Source organism: Ochlerotatus camptorhynchus, unplaced genomic scaffold (assembly GCF_037179485.1).
Source record: "Ochlerotatus camptorhynchus isolate MF236.1 unplaced genomic scaffold, CSIRO-AGI_Acam_v1.1 ptg000086l, whole genome shotgun sequence".
Classification (NCBI taxonomy): domain Eukaryota; kingdom Metazoa; phylum Arthropoda; class Insecta; order Diptera; family Culicidae; genus Ochlerotatus; species Ochlerotatus camptorhynchus.
The window spans coordinates 3,055,223-3,073,208 of record NW_027040576.1 but is presented as its reverse complement, the minus strand read 5'-3'; the positions used below and the strand labels follow the sequence as shown (position 1 = coordinate 3,073,208).

General features: G+C 39.5%; 2 protein-coding genes across 3 annotated transcripts in view; one reads left to right on the top strand and one right to left on the bottom strand.

Annotated features, from left to right (window-relative positions):
• Positions 1 to 15,460, bottom strand: part of LOC135698457 (uncharacterized) — a 202,774-nt gene extending 187,314 nt beyond the window's left edge. Inside the window, exon 1 of the mRNA XM_065218456.1 lies at positions 13,753 to 15,460. The gene's annotated coding sequence lies outside the window, so the exon portion shown is untranslated. The remainder of the gene's footprint in view (positions 1 to 13,752) is intronic.
• Positions 1 to 17,986, top strand: part of chk (chaski) — a 67,912-nt gene that overhangs the window by 46,475 nt on the left and 3,451 nt on the right. The window contains exons 2-5 of one of the 2 annotated variants that reach the window (XM_065218446.1): positions 1,481 to 4,898; positions 5,094 to 5,129; positions 16,591 to 16,700; positions 16,758 to 16,939. In XM_065218446.1, coding sequence (XP_065074518.1) covers positions 3,042 to 4,898; positions 5,094 to 5,129; positions 16,591 to 16,700; positions 16,758 to 16,939 — 2,185 coding nt within the window. In that variant the 5' untranslated portion in view covers positions 1,481 to 3,041. The remainder of the gene's footprint in view (positions 1 to 1,480; positions 4,899 to 5,093; positions 5,130 to 16,590; positions 16,701 to 16,757; positions 16,940 to 17,986) is intronic. The other variant, XM_065218447.1, reaches the window with a different exon arrangement.

The following is a 17,986-nucleotide window of genomic DNA, read 5'->3' as shown; positions in this document are numbered from 1 at the left end:
CGGCTTAACAAAACGGGCCTATTTATTGAAAGATTCACAAAAAAGGCTTATTAATTTATGAAATTATATTGTTATCGATTTTCATATATTTTTGAAAGCTTTTCGTATATTTTGGATGTTGTTTACTGAGATAAAGTTACTATTGTTATTGTGAACAATATAAATGCCTAAAATACTTCAATTTTCTTAAATATAAATGAAAATGACCGCCACTATCAAAATTTAAAATTCATTTTCTGGTTTGTTTACTTTTTGGAAATAGGCCCATTTCAAATGTTACTTTAGAAATGGGACGAGGCGAAATGGAACACAGAATCGAAAAACGAAATAGCTCAAAACCGCGATTTAGGCCTTATTTATGCAAATAAATACATTTCCAGATTTCGAACTTCCAAGCTCCCCTAAAATGCACTATTTACAGAGATAAATGCTTTTAATGATTTCGATCATCCAAACACCCCTAAAATCACGATTTAGACTTTACTTTCGGAGATATATGCATTTGAAGATTTCGACCCGTCCATCCTTCGCTTTTTCGCGGCTGCCACTATTTACTATACACTATTTAATATCATACAAAAATTCAGCTCAAATAAACATTCGTGAAGTAGCAGTGGATGAACGGCACCACTTCGAGGGATTTCTGTACTTGGTTCTGTTCCATGCACCTAAATAAACAACTGAAATAAATGTCCCATTTTGTAAATGGGGATTTCAGGTGACGGCCATAAATTTATTTAAAATGCGCTAACAAATTTAACGGTTCACGGAAAGCTCAACTCAAATCACGTGTAACGTAAGACGCAATTCGCAAAGTGTTGCTTATCTCACAGCCCCATTTTTTGGACAGTAAGCCACCACTAATCAGCCAGGGTAAGAATAACATTGCTGTGGACTTTAAGAGATAATTTGTAGGTCATAAACCAAAATATGTATAGAGATTGCACGAGCCGGAATCAAATACCGAAATTAATTGGGATTTGGCATTGGCATTGAATCTTATTCGAACCTATGTAGATGCTATTATTTAAATATCTCATCCCATAAATGTGTTTTTGATTGCAGATACAGTAATTACCCGATTTTGCCAGCTCTATTTTTGTAAATCTTTTATAATGTTCTACGAAACCCATGCGCCTAGCAGTCTTATTGCATCATATTGCATTACCTTATACATCTTGAACATTTGGAATTACGGTTATGTAAAATTATTGAAAGATAAAAGTATGATGCGCAAAATCGGGTCATTACTGCAGCGCGACCAAATCACTAAAAATGGAATTTTAATTCAAAAATAAGTGAAGCTCATTACCGTCAGAAGGCATGTAATTACCAACCTTGAAGGTGTTGGCCCCGGAACAGCGATAATCCAATTAATGTCCAAAGGGCGTGCATCCACGTCTTGGGGAGCCGAAATTTTGTTTACACGCCCCGTACGCCAATAATAGCACTCTAATTTGTGTTTTTCTTTCCATTTCAGCGAATCTATTTTCGGATCAACGCTCCCTCTCAATTCGCAAAATAACAACCCAAACACTACGGTACCTTGGACGTCAACGCAGTTGATCGCAGCATTTCCCCCCACTGAACGCCACCCGTATCGAGCAGAACGGAACAGAACAGCTGAGCCAAGCGCAACCAAAGCAGATTCCGTTAAAAATAAATTCAATCAACTGCGGTAAGTGCTGCAGCGAGGTGCGCGTCACTATCGGGATATTATTGAACAGCCAAAGCTGAGAAGTGTTATTCATTCGGTTGCAGCCGCGCGACGTGGTAGTCCAAAAAGGGATCAGTTGTGGACTCTTCAGAAGTGATTCGATACGATAGCTTGTGGGCAACTTGAGTGAGTGTCGTAATTCTGGAAAAATGTGGGTGGGCCTCGCAGGAAGAAAAGCCTGACACGACTGATGATCGTGCAACCGTGAGCTAAGAGGTATTCGTCTGAGTGAGTGAAAAAAGTGCTTCTGTTGCGGAGTGATTAGGCTCCTTAATAATCCCTTCGGGTCAAGGAAAAACATTGACTCGCGTGTGCGTGTTATACACCGACTAACGAAAATAGTGTGTTCGCCAATCCGGCGTGTAACCGGCTTGATGAGAAGTAAACCAGTGCTAACCGATTTGAATCTGCTATTCGCGGGACCTATGTATCACACCCGGACAAAAGACTTTCCCAGCCAAGTGAGCAACTGTCAACGTTACTCCCCAAAGGACCCTCGTCTTAGATCGACGCAGAGTAATTTATCGACGTTAATACGGATGAACAACACCACCACCCGCCAGAGAACCATTCGCACCGTTGCCGTGTAGACCAGATAGGAGCATAACCGTGCGCGTGACTCGATCTACAAAGTAAGCGTCAGCAGTACGATCCTCGACGTCCGGTGCAGCTGTGTTTGTGTATTGCGCAGTTCAAAACAAAAGTCAATTACAACCGTAAATATCTGTAGCGAGCGAAAAAGCAATAAACCAAGCAGAAGCACGCCATCGTCGTCGCCTTCCTGGGACCGTTAGTCGCAACGGAAGATCGCGTCCGTTGAGAACGTTTTGAATCTGCTTTACGAGAACGAGGACGGTTTTGATCTTAGAGAGCTTTGGACACAATCGCAGCGCAGGTGCGTCGTCTGCTGACGCGCCGCCCTTGTTTTGCTGCTACGAATTGCATTATTGCATTATTACTGCACACTTCGTACGGAGTAATCCACGCGCGCAATCAAAGTCTAGATGTGCTTTGCCAATTGTCAGCAACGTGGGATAGCCATTGATATTTGGAAGCTTTTCTAATAGGTAACGCAGTCAACCAGTTGCCCATCCTGATCGGGCGTTCAGTGATTATTAATAGATCTGAATTATTCCCTGCAAAACGACCAACACACGGCACAGACAGAGCGGCACACGCCAATCACACCTGAAGGTCACACGTCAACTCCTACGAGGTCGATTATAAAGCAAAAGCGAAAGCTGTCTGTGATAAATTGTACGAATATCTTTCTGCTTTCTCCTCCGTTGTAATCAGACAGCACTGGTTTTTAAATAGCGTCAAAATGGTCGTCGAAATTCAAATCACTGACCCCAATAACGAGTGCCACATCCTCCGAAACAACACGGACACTCAGCTTAATAATAACAACTACAACTACAACAACTACAACAACAACAATAACAATAACAACGACAAAAACACTCGTTTCGGAAAAGAGCAACTAGAAGCAATTAAAACGACCCTGCTCAACGCAAATGAAGTCACGTTCAGCAACCTTTCGGATGACGAGTATGACGACGACGACGATCATCGGGGCATATCCCAGCTGACGGTAGTTGATCCCAATCGGAGAAAACACCGCCTAAACTCCGAACTTTCGGAGGCAGACTCCATTCTCTCGTCGTTCAACGAACCGCTGCGGAAGCCTAAACCGAAGATCCCGGATGGTGGCTATGGCTGGGTGGTGGTGTTTTCGTCGCTAATGGTTTCACTCATCATGGACGGTGTATCGTTCTCGTTCGGGCTAATCTACACCGAGCTGTTGGCTTACTTTGGGGAGTCCAAGTCAAAAACCGCCTGGATCGGATCGTTGTTCATTGCTGTGCCTTTACTGGTTGGTCCCATCATGTCCAGCCTGGTAGATCGATACGGGTGCCGCAAGATGACCATGATAGGAGGAACGATTGCTACGATCGGTTTCGCTATTTCATCGTATTGTCAATCGGTGGAACAGCTCTTTTTCTCCTTCGGAATTTTATCCGGGTTGGGCCTGGGCGTCGGATACGTCACCGTAGTCGTCTCGATCGCTTTCTGGTTCGACAAGAAGCGAACATTTGCCACTGGAATTGGAGCCTCCGGTACCGGTATCGGTACGTTCCTATATGCTCCCCTCACGCAATATCTGATAGAAACCTTCGGCTGGCGTGGCACCACGTTGATCCTCGCCGGCACTCTCTTCAACATTGTCGTTATGGGTGCCCTGATGCGCGATCCTGATTGGATGATTGAGGAAAACAAACTGGAAAGCCGATCGCAAAGTATCCAAACCTTCTCCAACTCCAGTGTCTGTCTGGACGAAATCAAGAAACTGCTCGAAACGGGCGTTGCGAAAGAACACCTCCTGGATACCCTGGTCACCAACGTAAACACCGAAGCGAACCAAACTATCCCACCGGATGATCCGGCAAGCGCCAAAAAGTATCAAAGTGAACTAACACTGCCAACGTTCATCAAAGATCACGACATCGCTCAACCCCTGACCGGAAGTCGACGTTCCCTACGGCAAGCTATGCTCGCGAACCATTCCTTCCGACCACTCGAGGAAGAACTATCTCCCGTCCAAGATTCGAAAACCCCTAACGCTAAGCTCGCCAGTTCAGAATCGCTCAACACGTACGAGAAGGTATCCAGTACCGGTTATGGTGAAAACGGAAGTCTCGGTCTCAAAGCCTCGCTTCAAACCCTCAGTGTCACTTCCCTAGACGAAGGCTACCTCAGCTGCCAACGCCAGAAAGAACTGCAATCCCGCGGAGGAGGAAGCACCTGGTCCCTAGACGAAACATGCCTAGCCCTGAAGAACAACCAGGACGAAGAGAATCAACGGTCGTTCCGTGGAACCTCGCTGGACGTGGTCTACGAGAATGAAATTTTCAACCCGAACGTTAACACCACAGTCACGCTGGTGGTCCCCAAACAGGAAACGATGAAACCGAAAGAGAGAAAAGGAGGTCTCAAACGAGGTAATGTGCACAATCACTCACTGCGCTATTCCCACTTCCTGAAGGGTATGCGAGTGCACCGGAATTCGATTCACTACCGAGGAGCGCTGCTGAACACGCCCCGCTACCGGCTGAAGGCGTCGTCCTGTCCGAACATCTACCGCAACTCGATGACGACGATCGCCAGGGAGAAAGATGAGGTGAGTCCGACTGGGCAGTTTATCAATGATGCACGGTTGTTCAAACGTACTGAACAACCGTGCGTCTCCATGTCAGAAATATGTGCATCTTGTTAGAAATTCACAACTGATCAACTCCATTTCGATAGTTGCATTAGACAAATAAAATATACCCGATGACAGTACAATAATTAAAATGAACAAACTTTTGAACAGATTTTTATTGTGCCTTCACACATGTATCTGTTGAGAGTAAGTGTCACGATGTGTCTTCAGTTCAATGGATGCTTTTGCAGGCGAGTTTGGAATGGCAGTTGCACACATAGAATGTTCAAATTTAAAGCATTTTAATCAAAAAACCCATTTCTCCCGTTCTGGAATTCATTGTTCAGTTGAAAAGAAAAATAAATATTAGGAGCAGCTGTAAATGGCAATAAATGATTCCAAAATTATATTTTTTTTACCCACGGATTTTTTTTTTAAAGAAACATTATGTTTGCTTTCCCTGATAGTTTTGAATGCCCACTAGGTTCTAGTTATTAGTTTGCATGGAGTTCAAGCAATTTTGAAATACTATCATCAATTCATTTGATCAATAAATGAATTCATTTCATCAAGAAATTTAGCTGTCATTGCAAAACATTGTTTAGTTAAAAAAAAACTGAATGTATCCACGTATGGTGAGATCGGACCCTTCTTACTTGATTAAGAAGTAAGGCAAGTTTGGAGTTATATGCAACCCCAGAAGTATGAAACAACTTTGAATCAGTTATCGTATCCGTATCAATCAAAGGAAAGTGTTCATATTTGTTGGGGGACTGATGTGGTACACGCGTTGAATAATATTGTTTGATTTGCCGTGCGTCAAAACAGCTACCAACGATACACACGTTCAATACATGTTCTCATTAGCAAGGCACCACAAGATGCGACCAATGTGGTCCTGGACACTCAGTAAATCTACCATTGATCTTGTTTTCGTATTCTCATGTAATTTATGGTGGCGCATGATGAATTTTGACCCAAGCTAGAAACTGGTCCTTCGGCGGGGGGCAATGGGAACATGTCCAGATATGGCCAATGTGGTCCAGGGCACTCAGATCCTGACCGAAATGGACAGATCGAGTGTCTCACGATGATATTGGTGATATCCGGATCCATCCCCGAGGTTTTAAGCTACAGCCAACCCACATCATCACCAAACGGCTGAAACGTAAACAAAAGTTAATTTGGACGCAGGTTTGAATGTACCATCGTGCCCCTAGTAAGCGGAACCAGAAAGATATATCATATTGTTTATTATACGTTAACAATGGTGATGCATGGTCGTATATCAGTATCATCGCTTGTTTTTTGTCACTAAGAAAACCTATTGTGATTGGTGAGAAGACGCGTATTTGGAGAGGTTCCAGAATTTTTCAAATGATACGGAACATCACAATTGCATGAGGCTTCTTGTGAGAAGAACAAGTAGGGTAATTTGCCAATTGTTGCACACTTCACATTGTTTATTGTACAGCATATATCCACGACCATGACGTTCACCGATCATACTTACCAATCAGGCTAAGGCCTTGATGTCCACCTCTCTACTAGATCCATGGCCACACGTCGCCAGCCTCGTAGTCTGCGAAGGGTCCGCAGGTCTTCTTATTCCTGTTGGGTCGCTTTCGACAACCATTTACACTGGGTCATCGTGCGGCATTCTTACGACGTGCCCAGCCCACTGTAGTCATCCAATTTTTGCGGTGTGGACGATGGATGGTTCTCCCAGCAGCTGGTGCAATTCGTGGTTCATTCGCCTCCTCCACGTTCCGCAATCCAGCTGCACTCCACCGTAGATGGTACGCATCATCTTCCGTTCGGTTGGTCCTCCACGAGCAAAGTCCACACACTTAGATTTTTTGCCAAGTTGGGCACCACCAAGCAGCTCGGCATTTTATTTTGATGGATCTCAGTCCTGCCTACGGGAGCAACAGGCCTGCTGGTGGAAGAAAGTCGTTATAATGGTGGATCTCAGTGAAGTTTATGTTCGTTAGCTGAATCTCGGCAAGTTTTCCACTGAGATCCAGCAACATAAATTGTCGAGCTACTCGGTGGTGCCCAACTCGGCAAAAAAATCTAAGTGTGCAGGTCTCGTGGCCGTAGAGGACCACCGGTCTAATCAGCGTCTTGTAGATAGTGAACTTCGTGAGGTGACTAATTTTATTCGATCGGAGCGTCCTCCGGAGTCCAAAGTAGGCAAAATTCCCTGCCATAATGCGTCTTTCAATTTATCAATATCATATTCGGCGGTAGCCAGTGAGCCCAAACACACGAACTCGTCGACCACCTAAATGTCATCAAAGTCAATCTGAACTCGGGGTGGGAGATTAACATTGTTCACCGATCATGGTGATATGCTAATCAGTGATCAATTGTTGAACTACAAAACATGTGATTTTGACACTCAGTATTAGAAATATTGTGATAAAATATGTTTTAAACATTTTTGACCACAGTTGTAAACTAAGCTATTAGGGGAAATGGATGTAAAGTCGGCCTAAATGCCCTTAATTTAGGCCCATACATAAATTCAGCAAACGACTAAATTTTCAATACCGACCAAAAATATCCATAAGTACCGTCCCAATGACGCGTTCATCTACATAAAATTAAATTAAATTAAATTAAGTTATATTTGTAGAAAAACTTTGTTTATTCTTTTATCTAACCATCCATTGCAATACATCTATCAACCATGTAAAATTTATTGAAAAATATAAATGTTTAATAATTGGATCACCTTTGAACTCTTGGTCCTGGTCCAGGGGTTGAAACTGTTGACGTTTTTTTTACGACACTCGATTCGTTGTCATGCGTGACAGTCTGTTTTTATTCATACTCTCATGCTCTACCATCGTCTCTCTTACACAACACAAACGGTAGAACAACATTCGAGCAAAAAGAAAATTTTCAAATAACTATCATATGACATGTGTGATTTCGTTCCAATTCCTCAATGTGGTGCAAATTAAACCATTTCTGATCAGAAATGTTATTACTAGGACATCGTTGCTTGCTCTTTTCAGAATTCACACAAGCAGCAGCTCTTATATTTAAATAAATACATTCGTGACGGTCTTCGGCAACGGTGTCGTATGACAGAGCCTGTTATATGACATTTTAGTTTGGTACTGTAATTTGATAGCTTGTTTTGCAAGTGTCGGAAGCAAAGGCAGTCGATTATCACAGAACATATTTCGACTACGGTGACCACTTACAAGACTGGTCCTGGATTATTCCCAAGTATCAATTTTGGTTTTATGAGGATTCTGATTCTGTATAGTGACCTCCCTTAGCTCAGTCGGTAAAGGCGCAGCTACAAAGCAAGACCATGCTGGAGGTGGCTGGGTTCGATTCCCGGTCCGGTCTAGGAATTTTTCGGGTTGGAAAATTTCTCGACTTCTCTGGGCATAGAAGTATGATTGGACTTGCCACACAATTATACCAATGCAAAAATGGTACAGGCATCGAAAGCTCTCAATTAATAACTGTGGAAGAGCATCTAGAACACTAAGTTGTGAGCACGCAATAAGCTAATATGCGATATGCAATAAGCTTGAAATGCGAAGAAGAAGAAGAAGAAGGATTCTGTAGACCATGATTTAAACTTGTAGAATGCTATAAAACCGCGATAAAACCTGCAATGTTACTTGGGTTGTTCGTGGTGATAACGCCTAAAGGTATGCAACGTTTCATATAAAACAACTGCTGCGTATATTTTGCTTCCATTATTGACCGGTTCAATAAAATAAATAAAATAACTGGTTTCTCACGTACTGAAAAGTTATGTTTAATCATCGAACAGAATTCCTGCATTATTCTTCTTGCTGGAACATTTAAGTCCAAGATGCATTTAGCCATATTTTATGGATGTGCATTAACCCTTTTTCTGTACTTCTAAAAAAAATCGAAGGTCCTTCAAAACTAAATTCGAAATATGTCTCAACTAAGAGGCAGACGTATCAAGAAGACTTTAGCATGTAAAAATGTCGGAGAAAAATTCGTTTTGACGAATAATCAAGATTGCAAAAATTGTCTGGGGTTTGACCCCAAGATACAGACAAAGGGTACATTAGATACAGAGTGTGAAATAATCGAATTTCAAGCCAAATGATGCGTGCACATTCAAAAGTTTTATTATACGGAATGTGTTTACCAATATAAATTGCTGATGAGCTCTAAAACGCTTCATGAATCACATTCAAAGATCATACAACATTTCTAGACTGGGCTGGGCATCGAACCAAGCCACCTCCAGCATGGTCTTGCTTTGTAGCAGCGCCAGCGTTGCCAGAATGTTTTAAAGCTTATCGGTACCAAAGGTTTTAAAAAATCGGTATTTATCGGTATTTACTATTTTAATTAATTTTATGTTTTTGCCGTTTTTGAAAGCGAAAATTTTAACTTTTGGACTATGATCGAAAAATTCCGAAAGAAAACTCCGAGGAATGTTTGAATAAGCTTCTGGAGGAAGCTGAAAACAACATCCAGAGAAAGAAGCTCTCCTGGAGGACATTTGAGGAAAGTTCTGAGAGAAGTCGGAAAAACATTCGTGCAACTGTCAAGGCATAAATTGAAAAACTTCTGGCGAAAATTTAAGGAAACTTCCAGAAAAAAAATCGTATTTCACATTCAAAGTTTCGGAAATCGGAAGTCAATTCCAGAAGTAGCCATTTCCAGGGGAATTCAGAAGAAGCTCGGAAAAACCTTCCAATAGAAGTAAAAAAAAACAAATGGACAAAATTCCAGAACTAGAAAGAAAGTTCTGGGAGAAGTTTAATTGAACTTCCTGGAGGCGCTGGCAGAAACTTTCTAAGGTAGATTGGAAAAAAATTCTGGAGGAAGTCGGAAGCCAGAGTGCTAACGAAACAGTCGAAAGAAACAAGGACATAATTCCGGAAGAAAGTGCTCTTGGGGGATGTTTTAATGATCAAAAAAAAAAATCCAAATGGTCATAAAACATCCCTGAAGACCCCGCAATGCCCCTGAAGTTTTTGAAACATTCCTGAATTGTACTTAGGAATATTCCATATTTCCTCGGGCTGTTTTGAAGTACTCTGATCATCTTTGAAATACTTGGAACTTCCCTGATGATAATGAGACTACCGGAATATCTCTAATCAACTTTGAAGGTATCTAGACTTTCTTGAAGATTACGAAATTTCTTAAGCGCTCTCATAATATTCTTGAATTTATTGTAACATCAGCATTGAAGTTCTCTGATCTTCCCGATTTTTCTAATTTTTGAAATTTATCGACACTACCATTAATAATCACGGAATCTCCCATAAAATGTTCTCACAATGTGCTAATGTTTATGTAACTTCCCTTACGTTTCTTAAATTTGCATGAGCCCCTCGGAACATTGCTGAAGTTTTCGGAAATTTCCCGAGTTTCTCGGAACTCCTTTAAAATTTCAGCGATTACCTTGAAATTTATGAATCTGTCCTGATGTTCTCGGAGCTTCCTAAAGTTCTCTCAATTCTCCTGAAACTAATGGAACTGTGCGAAAAACCATTAAATTTTTCCAGAATTTCATGGGACTTGTGAAGTATTTTTTTTCCATTTGATTTGTTTTCCTTCGATCTTGTTTTCCGTGCTGAGCACCACGCCAGGGAGGCAGCTCCCACACCTGGACCCTACCTATCGACCCATCAGCGAATGAACCGGGGACCAACGACCAGCTAGTGTGGATCCGCAATCAAAACCTGGAAGCATCCCTGAAGTTCCGGGAAAGTTGAAAAAACTGGCGGGAGAAGACGGAAGAGTCATTCGAGCGAAGGCTGAAGAAGCTTCTAAGGGAAGTCGAAATAAGTTTCCGAGAGGAATCAAAAATTAATTTACGATGTAAGGTGGAAGAAAATTCCAGGGGAAAAATGGTACAAATCCAGGAAGTTAAATAATGTTTAAAAAGTATTTCCCGAATCCCCTGGAATTACAAGAAAGAACCATCGAGTGTTTATCGATTCATGGGTAGCCAAAAACGGTGAGGAAATTGAAACATTAATCGAAAGAGTATTAATGAGACATTTTTGAATATTTTTTTTAGGATTTCCAGTGAAACTAGATGCATGAGTGCTCATTGCAAGACATCCTATATTACATTATATAAGCCATAGTCTGTACGGGGTATTAAAGGCTCAAAAAATTTAAGATATTCAAAAAGATACAAGTCTCTCACAATAATTTTCTCCGAAATTCGAGCGCATATTGATTATTTAAAAAAAAAATCGGTATAAATCGGTATAAAACCTCAAAAATCGGTATTCTGAGGAACCTTATCTGTATATCGGTATCTTATTCCGACATTCGGTATAAACACCGATAAATCGGTATATCTGGCAACGCTGAGCAGTGCCATTACTGACGAACCACACTGAACAAAAACATCCGCAATACTTCGAACGATTATTGCATTGCTCGAGCCCTTTAACAATATGTTTTCGAATTTTGGATGATTGCCTTATGGTTGAATTCGACATCAGCTGATGAGCACCCATAAGACTGTCATCCCAATAAGGATGATATTTATTTTAAAATTGACTTTACAAGATACAGCGGTCAGAGGACAACAATTAAAGAACAGGAAGGCTTGCTTATGGTTTATATTAGATTTATAATTCTGTTGTTTACATTTCCATATTGAACAGCCATGAACAACCATTCCAACATGGACACAAAAATTATTTGTTGGTTGAAGAGGAAACTTCCTCCACCACGAAAAAGAAAATCTTCGTTTTCAACGCTTTAACAATGTTCGTACCACCACTGATAGCGATGACTATATTTCCACCTCGTTTATCACCTCAAATCAGCAAATGACGTTCGATGAAGTTATTTACATCATCGTATTGGGTGATTTGCGATATGGGGCTGAACCAATAACATATGGGTCATTCCAGCTCAAGAGGGTACAGAATTTTAAAAAGCTATGGTCGATGTCACCGATTTGAGCCAAACTTGGCCAAAACGCTTATTTTGGCATTTTGAACAAACGCCTTTTTTATTTTACTCTAAAGGATCTCGGATCCTTCTGGGCTACAACCCTGGATTTCGAGATCTTAAAAAATTCAGATTTCAGAAGAGATTAATCCACATCCAAATAAGCTATTCGTGATCTTTAAACGTCAATTTGAAGGTTTTTTAATGTAAATTCTTATAGGTGTACTCACATTTTGTTTTTGATATAGTAACTATAGTAAACAGACTGATTACCAGTAGGTATCAAAATTGTCAAAAAATGGCCTATTTTCACCATGGGCGGGATTTTTTATATTATAATATTTTGGGCTCAAATTTGCACCACACTTTGGAAAACTCTTCTACTTGATTTTTTTTTTTCAAAGGGCAAATGATTTGGACAAACAGTTTTTGTGAGTGGTGGTAGTTTTGAGCTTTTCTGGTGGAAAATCAATGCTATTTAATATTTTTTAATTTTGTATTTTTTGAATTCCTTACGCCGATGGCATAATAATATTTTTATGTTATTTTTTAACGTGTTCTGGGCAGGATTCCCATCTTTTGAAATTATAACTAGCTCATTTATTTACTTATGTCCATAATTTAATTGTGTTCCTAAAAGTGAAAAGTACGTTCCTCTGGCATACAGCCAAAATGTTGTGCTTTAGAAGTACGATGAAATCAGATAGATTAGCAGGTACGTATATATTGTGGATGACAGCTGCTGGTTAAATAATACCCTTATTTGAGTAAATAATTTATTTTATTAGATACAGTCTCACGAGCAAGAATGCTTTTTTTTTTATTATATTATAAAGAAAAATAAACGTTGAACCTTTATTTTTCATTTGTTGAAAACACACTTTCCATTCATGAACGTAACTGTTCTTCTTCTACGAATTTGAAGCTTATTGCTTATCGCATTTGACGTAGTTACTATAACAAAAACAAAATGTGAGTACACCTATAAGAATCTACATTAAAAAAAACCTTCAAATTGACGTTCTAACATCACGAATAGCTTATTTTTTTGTGGAGTAATCTCTTCTGAAAGTTGTTTTTTTTTATCTTGAGAATCCAGGGTTGTAGCCGAGAGGGATCTTGGCACTTCAGAGTAAAATCGAAAAAAGGCGTTTGTTCAGAATGCCAAAATAAGCGTTTTGGCCAAGTTTGGCTCAAATCGGTGACATCGACCACAGGTGGTGTACCCACTTTAGCTAGAATGATCCATATGCATTTCAATTTAGGATGACAATCAATCTACAGAGAGCATTACGTATTTCAACTGAGGTCCATTCGCTTCTCGCAATTCGAGAGGAGCACCATCTGATTACAAAACAACCGTCATCCGGTTGCAGCTATCATTCGAAAAAACCGATTTCGATGTTTCGATTTGAATGGTCTGAGGTTTCATTCGAGCAGAGGATGATGTTGTGGTACAGTGTAGGTGCTATTTTTTAACTCCTACACTGAGAAAATAAATCGAACATTTTTCATTACATTATCTTATATTTTTTTTCGATAAGAATTTATTTTAATTTCATAAGATTGAAGCTATGAGTGTTTGTCGTTTTGAGGCCAATGATTTCATAATGCACATCGTATGAAATTTCATAATGTCCATCGTATGAAACTCATGAGGCACATTAGTGCTACTTGCTGTTTGTCATTTGTGTATGTCAATTGAAATGAAAAAAGTTGTTCATTTTTGTTGTTGTTTTTTTTGCAATTTAAATAAGCGTAAGCATTTAATTGAAAATGACCATGCATCTGGTTCAGTTGACGTAAATTAGTCTTGTAGTTGAAATTGACAATTTGGGTAGAGTCTTCATTTAAACTAAAAACGACAAGAGCAAATTTTATAACTTACGCACTTCAGCTTTGACTGCTTTGGTCAAATTTAACTGCTCTTGTACAAAGCTTCCTCCTATGCCACCGCGATTATTTAACTGGCAAACACTTCATCAGCTGCTCGTATCGGTGGTTGCTACATTTGAAAAAATAGCGCTTTTGCTGGGTCCCTGTCGAGCACTGCTCAAAGCCGAACCTAATACCGTCCCGAATTAGGTCCCGAAGAAACATGCTCAACTTTTTGGCTCAGTTGGTACTATCTTCGGTCCCAAGCTAATCGATGCACCCCTCGAAACTTAGAAAAATCCACGAACCCCTCATTTTATCTGTCGAACATAGTGTATTAATAGAATTTTGACTAGAATGGGGTACGTTAATCGATTTGCTTGGGTCCTATAGGCTAGTCAAGTAGTGAGCCAATTTAAAATCGTTAGTTTCCACCGGCTACTAATACTCCGTACATACTATGGCTTATATCATGTAATATAGGCTGTCTTGCAATGAGCACTCAGGATTTCCAGTGAAAAAGATGTAGATATATGGTAGATGTATGAGTGCTCATTGCAAGACGGCCTATATTACATGATATAAGCCATAGTCTGTACGGGGTATAAATCGTACTGCCCGCCACTGCAGCTCTCGTCGTCCCCAAAAAATGGCGGTGCCGTGCATTGCTACTTGATCCGGTCCAGCACCACATGGATGTGCTTGAATTTTCAGCTCTTGTTATACGGCTAACCAGAACAACTCAGCGACTGAATTCAATTTACTCTAGCTAATGAGTAACTGCAGGTTTTCCAAATATGAGTAAATTTCGTATGGAAAGAAAATGCTCTGAGTCAATTGAATTCAGTCGCTTAGTTGTTCTGGTTGGCTGTGTGGTCCATTATAGGAAAGCTCGGTGGTTGACGTCAGCTTCATCGTGAAGCTGGCATGGCTTTTGCTGCTCATACTACCTGCAGTAAATGAGTATACAATACAAATCTCAGCATATTGTAAAGAAAATTCTAAGAGGAAGAGGAGACAACTGGCTTCTTTTTGTCTGTGACGTGTTCTTCTTTTCTCGCGGAAACGACCGTGCAAAAACTATTTAATTATGGGCGACGCAGTCTACTGTCAAAATACAAGAAGATGGATTCCCTGTTTTAAAAATTGTCGCGCTCTTATGATATCAGACGTGACGAAGTTCCCTGGAGTTTCTGAAGTTTCATGAAGATCTACGAAGTTTCTTGCAGAGTCGATGTTATAATAAGAGTCCCGCCAAGAGAAAATATTGCGAACAAGCAGCACTGCTTGTGATTTTTTTTTTCGTCTGAGTAAATGGCAGCCTAATTTTTTTCGTAAGCATCGGATGACTTTCATACAGAAGTGAAAAATTTCATGTCAATAACGGAGCTTCTGGGAGACAAAAAGAATTATAGAACGTGACAAATGTTCAAGCAAGTGCTTGGTATAACTTATAAATACCACAATGTACTAAATAAAGTGAAGAAAGGTTTTTCATCTAAAATTACTAAAATATTGTCAGTAATGAATGCAATACTTGTAGTTCACTGGCTGTGGGAACAATAATGTTTATTTACTTTGCTTGTTTGGTACCCCGCTTGACAGTTCGATTGGTACTTCTGGCTTCACTCTTGGCGTGACTCTTATTATAACATTGACTCTGGTTTCTTGAAGCTCACCAATGTCCCAAATGGTGTTTTCATAACTTCCAAGAATTTCGGTAAAAGCTTAAGGCCAGCGCACAATCGATACGTTTTCAGGTTTTTTGACAGTTAGCCCATGCATTATCTGTCAAAAAACCCGAAAACGTATGCATTGTGCGCCGGCCTTTAGTTGTATATAATTTATATATTGCAGAATTCCCCCTTCCCCCGGTTGTAATTTTGAAAAGTACCGGTAAAGACAGGTGGAGACATTTTGTCCATCTCATTGAAGATTTTTTTCTAAATACACGTGTACTAAACTACACGACTAAAGCGGGACCCACAAAGCTGCGTCAACGTCAGCGTCAGCGTTAAATTTAGAGATGTCGGTGGAAAAGTAACTAGACATGCGTTACACCTGTTATTTGACGGACGAACCCCTTCGTCAACGCATTATTGTGGGTCCCACTTAAATGAATGCTCGAACATCATGAAAACAACTTGAATATGGCTCTGCTGATCGATAAGTTCCACTTAGTTCTAAAGTCTTTTAATGTGGTGAGCACAATGAAGTTTTTTCTACATAGGAAAGATGTATCGATAAAGAGTGCTGCATTTTCACTTTATTTATTTGTAATCGATTGGATTGTTTACGCTTTTGATATTTGTTTATGATCGATTACATAGCAGATCATTTCATGGAGCTACGGAAACGCATTGACATACTTATGACATAAAGGAATTCGTTGATTCAGTCAACGTAGGTTTGAAATAGTATTAAAGCAGCGTGGATAAGTGGATACTGAACCCAGTTGATTGTGCTATTTATATGCATCATAAATTTAATATACGGGTCTTTGCTCTCTAGCTTTTGCAAAGTTCAGCATTTCTAGTGTTAAATAACTTGTTTTAATTTCAGTTATGATGAGTCATGCTTTCCTGTTTTTACTTTTTACAAGCCATGGCTGTGATCGATTCTTCATTCGCTGAAATTGATTATTTTGACGACGTCCAGTTACGTTCTAGGAAAAGAAACGCCTCATTGCATGATTAAAATAAAATCCACTATAATATAGAATTCAAGAGAAAACACAATCCGCCCAAAATTTGCTTGCTATTTTTTATGTCGTTACTTTGATTTGTTACAAATTTTACTACTTATTTACCTGTGTGTACAAAATTAACAATCTGTTTAATGTCCCTCGCAGAAATGGTACGACGACTTCATAGATGCCTTGAAAACCATGTTCGACTTTTCGCTTTTCTTAGAATACAAGTTCAGCATGATGATGAGTTCGACTCTTCTGCTCTTTATTTGGTAAGTGCCCTGATAAACCACTCGTACAAACAGTCAGCTCAAATTACCCCCTCGCAGGTACATCATCCCATATTTCTACATCCCGGACTACATGCTGATGTATGGCTTCACCGAGCAGGACAGTGCCAATATGATCTCGATTATCGGTATAACCAACACCGTCGGCATGATCGTTCTCGGATGGCTGGGCGACCAACCGTGGATTAATGTGACCAAAACATACATGATCTGTATGTTCAGTAAGTATCAGCGGATGGAGTCGAAAATGCATGGTGTGTTGACTATGTAGTACGATGAACCACTAGTCTACTATACATTAAATGGCAGCTATGTACCATTGAAACTATTAACGCTCCTTAAACCTCCTGATAAAAACGTTCCTTTACTGCAAAGCTACTCAGATTTACTGTCCTACCTATGTTTTTTTTTAAAGTCAAACGGGTAAGCAGCTAGAATGAGTTTCCAAACGAAGCTTTTGTTATATGGTTCTTTTTTAATCTTCGTAAGAAGCTTCTTTTATAATATTATTAAGAAGCTTCCTTTAGAATCTTCTTTAAAAGCTTCTTTAAGAAAAGAAGCTTCTTATAAAGTTCATCGGGAGCCTCTGTTAGAATCTTCTTTTAAAACTTCTTTTAGGACCTTCTTTAGAAGCTTCTTTTAGAATCTTCTTTAAAAGTTTGTTTAAAAATCTTCTTCAGAAGCTTCTTTTAGAATCATCGTTGAATCTTCTTTAAAAGCTTATTTGAGAATCTTCATTAGAAGCAGTTAGTATCTTCTTTAGAAGCTGTTAGCATCTTCTGTTTAAACCTTTTTTAACCTTCTTTAGATTCTCCTTTAGAAGCATGTTTTATAGTCTTCTTTAGAAGTCTCTTTTAGTGTCTTCATTATAAGCTTCTTTAAGGATCTTTTTAAGAATCTTCTTTAGAAGCACCTTTTAGAATCTTATTTAGAAGCATTTTTATTTTAGCCTTCTTTCAAAGCTTCAGAAGACTATTTTAAAAACTTCTTTAGAAGCTTCTTTTAGAAACTTCTTTAGAAGCTTCTTTTAGAATCTTCTTTATAAGCTTCTTTTAAAATCTTCTTTATAAACTACTTTTAGAATCTTCTTTTAAATGTTCTTAGAGAATCTTTCTTAGAAGCTTCTTTTAGAATCTTCTTTAGAGTCTTCTTAGAGAATCTTTCTTAGAAGCTACCTTTAGGATCTTCTCTAGAAGCTTCTTTTAGAACCTTCTTTTAGAATCTTCTTTAAAAGTTTGTTTTAGAATCTTCTTCAGAAGCTTCATTTA